Source organism: Mercenaria mercenaria, chromosome 3, assembly GCF_021730395.1.
Source record: "Mercenaria mercenaria strain notata chromosome 3, MADL_Memer_1, whole genome shotgun sequence".
Taxonomy (NCBI): Eukaryota; Metazoa; Mollusca; class Bivalvia; order Venerida; family Veneridae; genus Mercenaria; species Mercenaria mercenaria.
In genome coordinates this window covers 58,343,551-58,355,981 of record NC_069363.1, presented here as the reverse complement: position 1 = coordinate 58,355,981, position 12,431 = coordinate 58,343,551, and the positions used below count along the sequence as shown (strand labels likewise).

The 12,431-nt window shown below is 32.6% G+C and overlaps 1 protein-coding gene across 2 annotated transcripts in view; it reads right to left on the bottom strand.

The window, feature by feature from the left end:
* Window positions 1–949: 949 nt before the first annotated feature.
* LOC123524645 (receptor-type tyrosine-protein phosphatase F-like) overlaps window positions 950–12,431 on the bottom strand; it is a 123,887-nt gene continuing 112,405 nt past the window's right edge. For both annotated transcript variants that reach the window (XM_045302988.2, XM_045302989.2), the window contains exons 31-35: window positions 4,695–4,829; window positions 4,174–4,305; window positions 3,598–3,755; window positions 2,757–2,892; window positions 950–2,341 (exon numbers count right to left, since the gene is read on the bottom strand). In XM_045302988.2, coding sequence (XP_045158923.2) covers window positions 2,192–2,341; window positions 2,757–2,892; window positions 3,598–3,755; window positions 4,174–4,305; window positions 4,695–4,829 — 711 coding nt within the window. In that variant the 3' untranslated portion in view covers window positions 950–2,191. The remainder of the gene's footprint in view (window positions 2,342–2,756; window positions 2,893–3,597; window positions 3,756–4,173; window positions 4,306–4,694; window positions 4,830–12,431) is intronic.

Here is a 12,431-nt window from a genome sequence, read left to right as displayed (position 1 = left end):
GTGATCTCATATTTGTTCAATCACTTGAATGGATTTAGCGTAGGAGTAAACAAGCGACCACAGCATTTATCTTCTAGATCACGGTGAATGCAGCTGATACATTTCAAGAGCCTACAAAGCCTGTATGTCCCATACTGGTTCTATTTTCAAATTTCATAAAGAAACAAACCACATTACAGGCTTGACGGTCAAAAGTCAAAACTATTGCCCGAGGTATGAAGGTCCGTGGGCCAGTTGTTTTAGCTATAAGCCGGCAAGCCATTCAATAAGACTTAGTGGTTCTTTACACGAGAACATCACTTTGACATTTAGATATATTCTACTAATTAGCCATGTAAACATACCGGCAATTTACATAAGGAGTCAAATAATAAACTATTGTTGTTGGCAATGGCGTATACAGACTCTTCACTAAACCATTAACCAGAGTGCGCAAGTAACAAACACATTTCAATCAATTGTTAGAAATCTGACTGAATATTATCTGCTATGGGTGATAATCGTGCAATAAATTTGTAATTGTGAACAAAGTGCCAAAGTGACAAAATGTACAGACTGGGTAGTCATCTGATGTACGTTTTATTTCTATAACTTCGATACTATGTGATAAAGGCTATGTGCCAGAGTGACGACGCCAATAGGGAATTTTATACACTGTGATGTTTTGAAAGCCCAATGACTGTAAAGCATATTCCTGTTTTCTAAGTTATGGATGTTGGGGCGAAATGGTAATACAACTGTTACAATACGTTACTAATAAAAGCTCGATAAAACTTCGTTAATAAACGGGATCAGATTTTATGTTTAAAGCGACATTCATTTTATCATGTCTACATGGTCTGACCATGATCAGCGATATGTCAGTGTCCATTTTATTCGAGTTCCTCAGGCCTTTCCTATAAACTATAATAATAAAGAGTTACAAATAAAAAGAAAGAAAAGAAAACAATGCGATCTATATGGCATTTATTCATTATAACATGGTGTATAATATACATTATATAAAATGAAAATATGAAATATCAATTTACATAATGACAGATAGCATGATGCAAAAGTGATTCGATAAAATGGATAAATCTATTAATGAGTAAATATGTACAAATTTAAAATGTGTGCTTTACAGCTGCAGCCTACAACCAGCAAATGACAAAATACTTTATTGAAAAGCCTTATATGTCTCGCTTAAACAGAGATGACGTGCAGATTCACGAAGAACTAAACGCAGATAAAGCTAATGAAGAAACAGCAAATATATCTGAACCAATATTGGATAACGAAGGTTTTGGTACAACAACAACAGAAGGCAAACAACACAAAGTAACGAGCTAAAATAAACGAATAAAAAGTGATATAAATATGAGCAACGAAATTCCTTCCTCCATTTTCTGTTATACCTATTGTAACATTGTCACAGTGTCAATGTTGAGAAACTTGCGTAAACATGTACATATATATGATGGACGAAACTCTGTATCATAATAAGTGAATGAGAACTCATTGGTCAGAATAACCCTTAGATTATACAAAAAAGTCAAAATAGTGTTGATCAGTTTTATTTTGCTATAGCAAAAATATTTAACAAAAATGTTATGATATTGCACTGTTTCTGGGATATAGCACGATCAAACGGGCAATAAGAGCTCACCGAGGCTTAGAGCGAAACTGGTCTATCTGTTTATAGAAACAGAAACAGATAGAAATGTTTCGCTCTAAGCCCTTGTCATATATTTTGAGTTTTCGTCAAAGAATGACGTGATCTGTACCACAGAAGGTTACATTAGCCTCAGCTACCAGAGGGACAATATTTATTTATTCTGCAGCAGATAAAACGAAAAGTCCTTAACTGTATAATACAGTGCATCCGAATTCATAATTCATTGTTCAGAATCTTAAAATCGGTCTAATACATTAAGCAATGAATAAAAATAATCTAAATCAAAGTTAAATTGCATTTATAGTATTGCAATACATTCTATCAAGTTGCTCATTAAGCGAAATGACCTGTTCTTATAGAATAAAACTTCATATAAAAAAGAAATTATATTAAGTTGATATTGACCTACAGAAATAATATTGATGCACAAGTGATGCAACACGTGGAAGTCAACATGGTGGTGATGGTTTTCGATTCGAATGTTTTGGTCTTCTAACGTATATACTATTTACTCCTTTCGCACAATCATTTACTTCATGTTTCCTTCGTCTCTCCGACTGTGAGATGCAAGGAAGAAACTACTGTTGATGCATTTGAAACTGGAGGTGTAAATGTAGTCATACTGTTCATGTTCACAGAGTTCATATAGTCTAACACAATCTCATGACAGTAACGATATTGTTCCTGAAAAACAAATAGCTCAGAGTTCATACAATGAATTTATAGCGATAAATTTTTGTCCACATTTAAGCGGGATTGACACACTATATATTTGTACATGTATATTAGAATTTGAAATATGACTTTCAAACTGGTTACTGCCATTCTAATTTGTCCAAAGTTTTGAAACAACTCAGCGTGCACACATCTGTCCAGTTTCAGCAGAATCTACGGGAATAAGTAATATTAGAATATCTGCATTTAGAAATTGATCTACAAGTCTGAATGAAGATATATGCACACCGTGGACAAACTTTTTAATCCAGCCTTTTGTTCTAACCGTGTAATTTCCTTTGAAATCTCTATTTTCTTCCTAAAGGTATTCATACAGACAGTCAAGGGTATATAAGATAGAACTCATTTAATACTGTTTACATACCAGATTATCGACCAGATGGGATCTACACAGTCTCAGCTGTTTCACTGTTTGGAAGACATCTATTTCTTTCTCAAGCTTCAGACGTTCTATGAGGATACTCACAGCTACGTATAGACCACTACGATAAGCACCGTTCCTGCAAGAGTGAATGGCATTAAGTGATAAAACCAATTACGGTTGAATTGACATACAAACAATTTTGCAAACTATTCTTCTCAAAGCTGAAATACGACGTATGAGAGCGAAAAACTTCTTACTACTTCTGTATCTATATGAACTTAGAACACTTTCACTCTCAACCCTCATACAATCGCAACTCAGCTGAAAGTGCAACTGTAATGTCATTTTATTAATTTAATTGCATAACTTTAAAGGGTAATAACGCGTTTGTTTATAATGTAGCTGCAACATTTTTTGTTATGAATATAAAATATATAAATTTCTTGTTAACTGTTGTTCTCGGAAATTGTTTTCTGAAATATTTGTTAAAGGTATGAATACTGATTGACACAGAAGGGAGTAATATAGAATCCATCGTTTTATTACAACGAGCAATATGGTAAAAGAGTGATTTTCTAACCATGTTATTAGCATAACACCTGTTACAACTGCCTTTTTGTTGTTAATGAAAGAACAAAAGTGGATTTTTAAATGTTCAATACTGAATTCAGCGAGTCTTTCTTGTTTAAAGTAAATTCGACAATAAAGTAATAGCAACATCATCCAGACACAATTAATGCACTAATAAGCTATCATTTTAAGCTTAAGATTAAATCTATCTAAATTACTTTGCAAAATGTTCGTTTAATTTTGCAGTTTAATTGAACAGAATATATCTTACATGCAGTGAACCACAACTGGTTTGTTGCCGCTATGTCGTTGACAGGTATCGACCATGTCTAGCAGTTCGAACAGAGACAATTTAGAACTGGGAACCGGAGACTCATCCACCCAGCGATGAAAATGAAACTGACGGACAACCTTCGGTACAGCATGTGGCTGAAAAATATAACTAACGATCTCAGATTTTTTCCAAAGAAACAAAGATATTTTATGCAAGAAGGGAATAGATATAATGAAGTTGTTGATAACACATTTAAAATGCCTCAGTCGCTAATATTAAAACTGTAATATTTCTTAGGTCAAGTTTGATGGAAAGAATTATGAGAAAACACTTTTTGTTATATTTTCTGGCCTTTTGAGATTATGAAGTTCCTTCAATTTTCCACTGAAGTCGGAACTAGGGGATGTGAAGGATGTTACATATTTCATTACCTCTCATTAACAGACTCAGTCAAACCGAGTCTGTTATTATTTTGCGTAGATGTGTTCTATGCGTCTAAAAGATTTTAAAAGCTTGAATATTTTTAATTTTCCTGATGAATTTTGCGGCACTTTAGTCATCTCTTGTACATACCATATCAGTGTTTGTGATAGAGAAATCACGAATTGTAATGCTCGGGTCAGATTTTATCTCGGCAGTTGTCTCTACTATAAAAGGTCCATACTTTTCACCACATGATTCAAGGGTCCAGTACTGTTCACACGTCTGTAAGAAGAAACAAAAAGTATATGGCTACAAGTTTATATTAGAAAACGTTTATAATTTTGTTTTGCCTGAATACTACTTTTTAATCTATTTCATTAATAGAGAATATATCATGTGCTATTGTTAAATGAGTAAGACTTATAATCATATATTTCTGGATAGCTTGCTGATCAATAATAAAATGTATAGCCCGAAGTCTGAAGAACATTACATGACATCAGAAATTTAATTAATTTTCGCAGTTTTGTGATTAAACTTTTGACTTACTAGTCCAGTACGCATTGGCATTGATAAGACATGATCTTAAGTAATTTTTAATCATTTATCATTTATATCAAGATAATACGAATGGTTTTCTAGCACTGTGTGGAACACGTGCCAAATATTACCTCATCACATATGTCCACTTCGTTCAGCATGACTATTGCGGCTACATTATGATCATGAATAAGTCGCCAAAAGTCTATCACAGTATTTGGTAGGGGCATTTGAGTCAAAACAAAGCCATCTCGGCGTGTGTAACTCTGAAATAAATAAAAAAAACTTATACTCGGCGGAAAAATTAAAATACAAAAGGTCAAGCTTCATTTGATACCACCAACACATCGTTTTCTACCAGCGATACAATTTCACTTGTTATTTTATAAACGATTTTTTGTACTTATCCTAATTAAAGCAGCTATGTATGCTTTCATAGCAAAACAAATGTTTTTCAAACTAAGCGCTGATACACATGCCTATAAAGAAATCAATTCGAACACGAATAGGAAAGGTAGGATAAGCATTAATACATAATCATGAAAATAAAACGTGCTATTTATTATAGTAATTCATTCACGCCCACTTAAGGAGACAATAAATTCCTCAAAACATGTTGATAAACAATACCAGCAAATAAAACACTTACTTTATAGAAATTTGAAAAGTAGCCAGCGAATAATACACTCATACTACAGAAATTGGAATTTAATTAAGCCAGCGAATAGAACACTTTATATAAATTGGAACTTAAGCCAGCGAATAGGACGCTTTATAATAATTGGAATTAAAGACAGCGGATAAAACACTTTACAGACACTGGAAGTTAAGCCAGTGAATAAAATACTAATATCACAGAAATTTGAAATACGGCCAGTGAATAAAACATTAACTTAAGCCAAGCGATGTCATACCTTTTGTGACGATACAGATAGTCATTTTTCAATCCTTTTTATTGCTGTGTTTGTATTTTTATTTTTATACCCTATCCTCTATCGCTGGTTTGTTTTTGTTTCATAATAGCATGTATCTAACAAAATTGTTTTTTAAATTACCTCATAGGTGATCAGGTAAAGATATTTTCTCAGAATTGTCAGGGTTTATGTAATGTTAAAAAAAGGAGAGATTTGACAAAACAAATGTGTACATATGTTAAGGCCGAATGGGGAAATGATATTTACTTTAGTCCATACACCAGTAACAGTAGGGGTGTAATGATACTTTTGCGAAATAATTTTGAGCAGAAAGTTGAGAATGTTTTTAAAGATGAGTACGGAAATTATCTTATTTTAGATATTTGCATTTATAATCTTAGAATGACTTTGGTAAATATATACGGTCCAAATGAGGATAAACCAGAATTTTATGAAAATATTAAGCAAAAAATATTAAACACTGGAAACGATTTTAACATAATATGTGGAGATTGGAATCTGGTAATTAATCCCGATCTAGATTATGAAAATTATAACACAATTAATAATCAAAGAGCTAGAAAAAGTGTCATGAATCTAATTGAAAATGAGGGTTTTATCGACGTTTGGCGAATACTAAACGAAAATAAAAGAAAATATACATGGAGAAGGCAGAATCCAACAAAGAAGCAATCAAGACTCGATTTCTTCTTAATAAGCGAAAGTATTGAACTTAGTAATAGACTCAAATATTATTCATGGTTACAGATCAGATCATAACGGTATTACTTTAAAACTTAAGTTTAACGATAGCTTAAGAGGAAAGGGTTACTGGAAGTTCAATCATTCCCTTCTAAAAGACGAAACATATATTAAGTTGGTTAAAACTACATTAGAAAATCTTATCGAACAACATAGAACGGAAGATAACGAAAATGATGGGGACACTATAAACGGAAATTCTTTTCAAAACAAACATATTCAGTTAAATATTAATGATCAACTTTTTCTAGAAACCTTTTAAGTTATTCTTCGAGGGGAAACCATAAAATATTGCTCCGAAAAAAAGAAAAGAGAAAAAAACGGGAAAAAGATCTAGAAAATGATATTCAAATTTTAGAAAATAACATTATCGCTAACTTTATGAATAGAAATGATAGTACATTAAACGAACTACAAGAAAAGAAAAGCGAACTAGAAACATTAAGACAGAAGGTTTATGAGGGTGTAATGATTAGGTCAAGATGTAGGTACGAAAATGTAGGAGAAAAGCCATCAAGCTATCTTTTCAATCTCGAAAATAGAAATTTCATAAGCAAAACAATTAATAAACTTATAGATGAAAATAATGTTGAATACACCAACACCAAAGACATTTTAAAATATAAAAAAGTTACTATGAAAAGCTGTATAAAAATAACATACATGTAGATGAAACACCTATTATAAATACTATTGGAGATAATCCCAGAAAATTATGTTTTCTAGATTCTGCAAAACTGGAAGGACAGCTTGAAATTGAGGAATTAAGTGGTGCCTTAAAAAATATGAAAAACGATAAAAGCCCTGGGTTGGATAGATTTACTGTAGAGTTTTTCAAGTTCTTTTGGGAAGATGTTGCATACTTTGTTCTGATCATTAAACTTTGCCTATCAAACAAACAATTTATCAGTAACACAGAAACAAGGGGTCATAACTTGTCTTCCAAAACCAAATAAAAATAGATTTTTGATGCAAAATTGGAGACCAATCTCTCTTTTAAATGTTATTTACAAGTTAGCTTCAGCTGCAATAGCAAATCGTTTAAAATTATTCTTGGATAAATTAATACATCAAGATCAAAAAGGTTTTATATCCGGCAGATTTATTGGAGAAAATATTAGACTTATCTACGATATTATGTTTGAAACGAATTCAGAAAATTTGCCTGGTTTACTGCTTTCTATAGATTTCCAGCAAGCCTTTGATTCTATCTCGTGGACATTTATACACAAAACCCTAGATTTCTTCAATTTCGGGATTTCTTTTAAAAAATGGATACGTCTATTTCAAAACGGAAGTGAAACGTCTATTCTGCAAAATGGTCATTTATCCGACTTTTTCCTTCTCGAAAGAGGCTGCAGACAAGGTGACCCAATTTCACCTTATATATTTATTTTATGTTCTGAAGTACTGGGATTAATGATTAGACGTAACAATAGTATTGTAGGTATTAGCCTGCGAAATCAGCAATATAAAATTAGTCAATATGCTGACGATACACAGATATTTTTAAACGGAACCGAGGAATCTCTTAGAAATTGTCTGGTTACATATGATAACTTCTATAAAATGTCAGGTTTAAAAATAAATATAGAAAAAACCAGAGCCTATTGGATAGGTTCACTTAGAAATTCCCAACGTCAGTTATGTAGAGACTACTCATTAGATTGGAGTCAAGAACCAATTAAGATACTTGGTGTTCGGTTTTCTGCCAATATATATGATATCTGGAATCTAAATGCTCTTGAAATATTACAAAAATGCAGGAATATATTAGATATTTGGGCAAAAAGAAAGCTCACCCTTTTTGGGAAAGTAACTGTGTTAAAATCTATTGTTTTGTCAAAGTTTGTCTATATATTTATTGCACTACCTGACCCATCTGATTATTTTATTAAGGAATTGGAAACTATTGCCTATAAGTTTTTATGGAACAACGGACCTGACAGAATAAAAAGAGTAATTGTCACAAAGAATATAGAATTAGGAGGACTTAACATGATTAATATTAAATCTTTTATTCAAAGTTTGAAAATTAGTTGGATTAGGAGATTAGCTATTTTTAACTGTGATACTTGGAAATCTCTGTTAACGTTTTCATTTGATAAAATTATCTCTTTTGGCTCGCAATATGTAAAAGTACTAGTAAGAGAAGTACATAATCCATTTTGGAGGGATGTGCTCAATAGTTGGTGTAGATTTGTTGAATGTTGCGAAATCAATGATTTAGAAGATATTTTATACTCGCCTTTATGGTATAACCACCGTTTCAGAATAAAAACAGAATATTCAGAAAACTGGTACCGGAGAAACATCATAAATAATATAGATTTACTCGACAATAATGGGAATTTTTATAGCTTAGAAGACCTTAAAACCATTTATTCGGTAAGAGGAACTTTTATAGATTTGCACCGTGTTCTTTCAAACATACCAATTGAATGGAAAAATATAATAAGACAAAACGCAAATGAGGTTATTAAATATAAGACAAACATGTTTTTGAATCCGTATTTAAAAATGTAATAAAAGACAAGAGGGCCATGATGGCCCTATATCGCTCACCTGTTATCATTGCACTTGAGGACAAGAAGGTCCTCAGAAAAAATATCTAAGTCTAAAGGACAGGAACAACAAAGGAAAGAAATTTAACCAAAAAGAAAAACAAAATTCTTACAAGGTACATATATGTTAAAATACACCTAAAAATTGGAGGTACCATCCATGTTGCACCACAGAAAAGTGGTCTCGGTTTTTCCCTATGGCCAATAATAAAAAAAAATACTAAAAATAGGCTATTTATAGTAACGTAACAGGGAAGTAATTCAAAAGAAAATTATTGTAAGTTAACAAAAGAAGGATCTGCCAAATAAATCTGTTGACATCAATGAAATTTCAGATCAGTATCTTCATTAGTTACGGAGATATGCCCATTTTAATTTGAAATAAAGGGAGGTAATTTGACATAAAATCAGTCCATAGTTATCTACCCTGATTGGCTCGGTCCAACTAATGACAATAATGAAATTTCAAATAAGTCCTGTAAGTACTTACTGATATAAATCCATTTTGACTAAAATCAGGGGAGGTAATCAGATATAAAATAACTCTGGAAACTACAATTGGATCTGATTTGTCATGGAATCCAAGATTTATTGTTGTTAAAGATACTTTGGAAGTTTGAATCAAATAAAACCATAAATGAAGTCTCTATATGGCTGCAAAAGCCAAAATGCCAATTTTGGACATTTAAGGGGCCATAACTCTGGAACCCATGATGGAATCTGGCCAGTTTAAGAAAGGAACCAAGATCTTGTGGTGATACAAGTTGTGTGCAAGTTTGGTTAAAATCAAATCATAAATGAAGTTGCTATTGTGCAGACAAGGTCAAAATAGCTAATTTTGGCCCTTTCAGGGGCCATAACTCTGGAACCCATTAGGGGATCTGGCCGGTTCAAGAAAGGAACCGAGATCGTATGGCAATACAAGTTTTGTGCAAGTTTGATTAAATTCAAATCATAAATGAAGCTGCTATTGTGCAGACATGGGCAAAATAGCTAATTCTGGTCCTTTCAGGGTCCATAACTCTGGAACCCATAACGGAATCTGGCCAGTTCAAGATAGGAACCAAGATCTTATGCTGATTCAAGTTGTGTGCCAGTTTGGTAAAAATCTAATCATAAATAAAGCTGCCATTGTGCAGACAAGGTCAAAATAGCTGATTTTGGCCCTTTCAGGGGCCATAACTCTGGAACCAATAATGGGATCTGGCCAGTTCAAGAAAGGAACCGAGATCGTATGGTGATACAAGTTGTGTGCAAGTTTGGTTAAAATAAAATTATAAATGAAACTACTATCGTGCAGACAAGAAATTGTTGACGGACGCACGGACGGACACACGACGGACGACGGACGAAGGGTGATCACAAAAGCTCACCTTGTCACTATGTGACAGGTGAGCTAATAAAAAAGGTAGTAGTATTTTTACGATACAATTACAAATACAAAGAGTGTCGTGGTACCAAACAAATGGGTACAAATAATGGGGATTTCCGATGACGAATTTAAAGATTATTGCAAAAACTTAAAGACAATCAAAGAAATAAAGTTAAAAGATTTTCAATTTAAGATAAATCATCATATTCTTACTACAAACTCATTTTTACATCTCATACATAAAATAGATAATAATTTATGCTCTTACTGCAAAAACGAGCGGGAAACAATAGAACATATCTTTTTTTCATGTCCAGTTATTTATAATTTTATCGTAAGCATCAAACAGTGGATGAGAAGTGAGTGTGAAATAGATTTGAATATACAAGAAAAACAATTTCTTTTCCCACTTGTCAACGATAACTCTAAAGGAAGCTTTATTTCTTTATTGCTTAAGTATTACATCTTTAAATCAAAATTTAAAGAAAATTGTATACATCTTCTAAATACTCCATCGTTTGTTTTATACTTAAAACCAAAATTCATAACAATGAAGTATATCGCCAAGATAAACAACGATCTTCATAACTTTGAGGAAAACTGGTCAATTTTGTTACAAAAACTTGATATATGATTACTTACCATTACCCTGATTAAGAGAAAGAAATTATAATATCCATTAATGACAAAAAGTTAGATTTAAAATCCAGTGATAGTAGGAAAAGGGCAGCACTTTTTTTTAGTTTTTTTTTCCAGTTTTTTTTTTCTCGCTTGTATTTCTGTCAGTTTTTTTTTCTTCCATTGTCATTCATGAGGTCCGTTTATTATCTTAATTAGAAATATCATCAACTGTTTTTATAATTTATTGCCTTTTTTACACAAAAAGCATCATACATTCATCACAAAATTTTTTATGTGCCAGAAAAATTAGTGAATAACATCAACTGTTTGTAAATATGGTATTATGTATGGTACTGTGTATGTATGTAGTAACTTTTATTATATATCTAAATATTTGAATGTATTGGATATTGTATAGTTAATAGGCGGATGGTTCTCCGACCCCTATTATACCGGTTACGGAGATAATAAACGGGGTTACCAACAAGGGGCCTCAAAAAAAAACAAAAAAAAAAAAAAAACTTAAGCCAAGCGAATAAACACTTACATTACATAAACTGGAAATTAAGCCAGCAAATAAAAAAAACTCACTTTAAAGAAATTATAAATAAGGCCAACGAATGAAACACTTTATAGACATTAGAACTTAAGCCAGTGAAAAAAAGTACAGATATATAATTGAAATTAAGCCAGCGAATAAAACAGTCATATTACTATTATTAGGAAGCAGATCAGCGAATACAACACTTTATAGAAATTAAAACTTAAGCCTGGGCAGCGGTGAAAAAAAATCCTAAAGAAACTGGAAATTAAGCCAGCGAATAAAACACTCATATTACAGAAACTGGGAATCAGGCTTGCGAATAAAGCACTCATATTACAGAACGTGGAAATAAGGCCAGCGGATAAAAACTAATATTACGGAACGTGGAAATTAGGCCAGCGAATAAAGCACTCATATTACAGAACGTGGAAATTAGACCAGCAAATAAAACACTCATATTACTGAAACTGGGAATCAGGCTTGCGAATAAAACACTCATATTACAGAACGTGGAAATTAGGCCAGCGAATAAAGCACTCATATTACGGAACATGGAAATTAGGCCTGCGAATAAGGCACTCATATTACAGAACGTGGAAATTAGGCCAGCGAATAAAACACTCATATTACTGAAACTGGGAATCAGGCTTGCGAATAAAGCACTCATATTACAGAACGTGGAAATTAGGCCAGCGAATAAAGCACTCATATTACGGAACGTGGAAATTAGGCCTGCAAATAAGGCACTCATATTACAGAACGTGGAAATTAGGCCAGCGAATAAAACACTCGTATTACAGAACGTGGAAATTAGACCAGCGAATAAAGCACTCATATTACAGAACGTGGAAATTAGACCAGCGAATAAAGCACTCCTATTACAGAACGTGGAAATTAGGCCTGCAAATAAGGCACTCATATTACAGAACGTGGAAATTAGGCCAGCGAATAAAACACTCGTATTACAGAACGTGGAAATTAGACCAGCGAATAAAGCACTCATATTACAGAACGTGGAAATTAGACCAGCGAATAAAGCACTCCTATTACAGAACGTGGAAATTAGTCCTGCGAATAAAGCACTCATATTA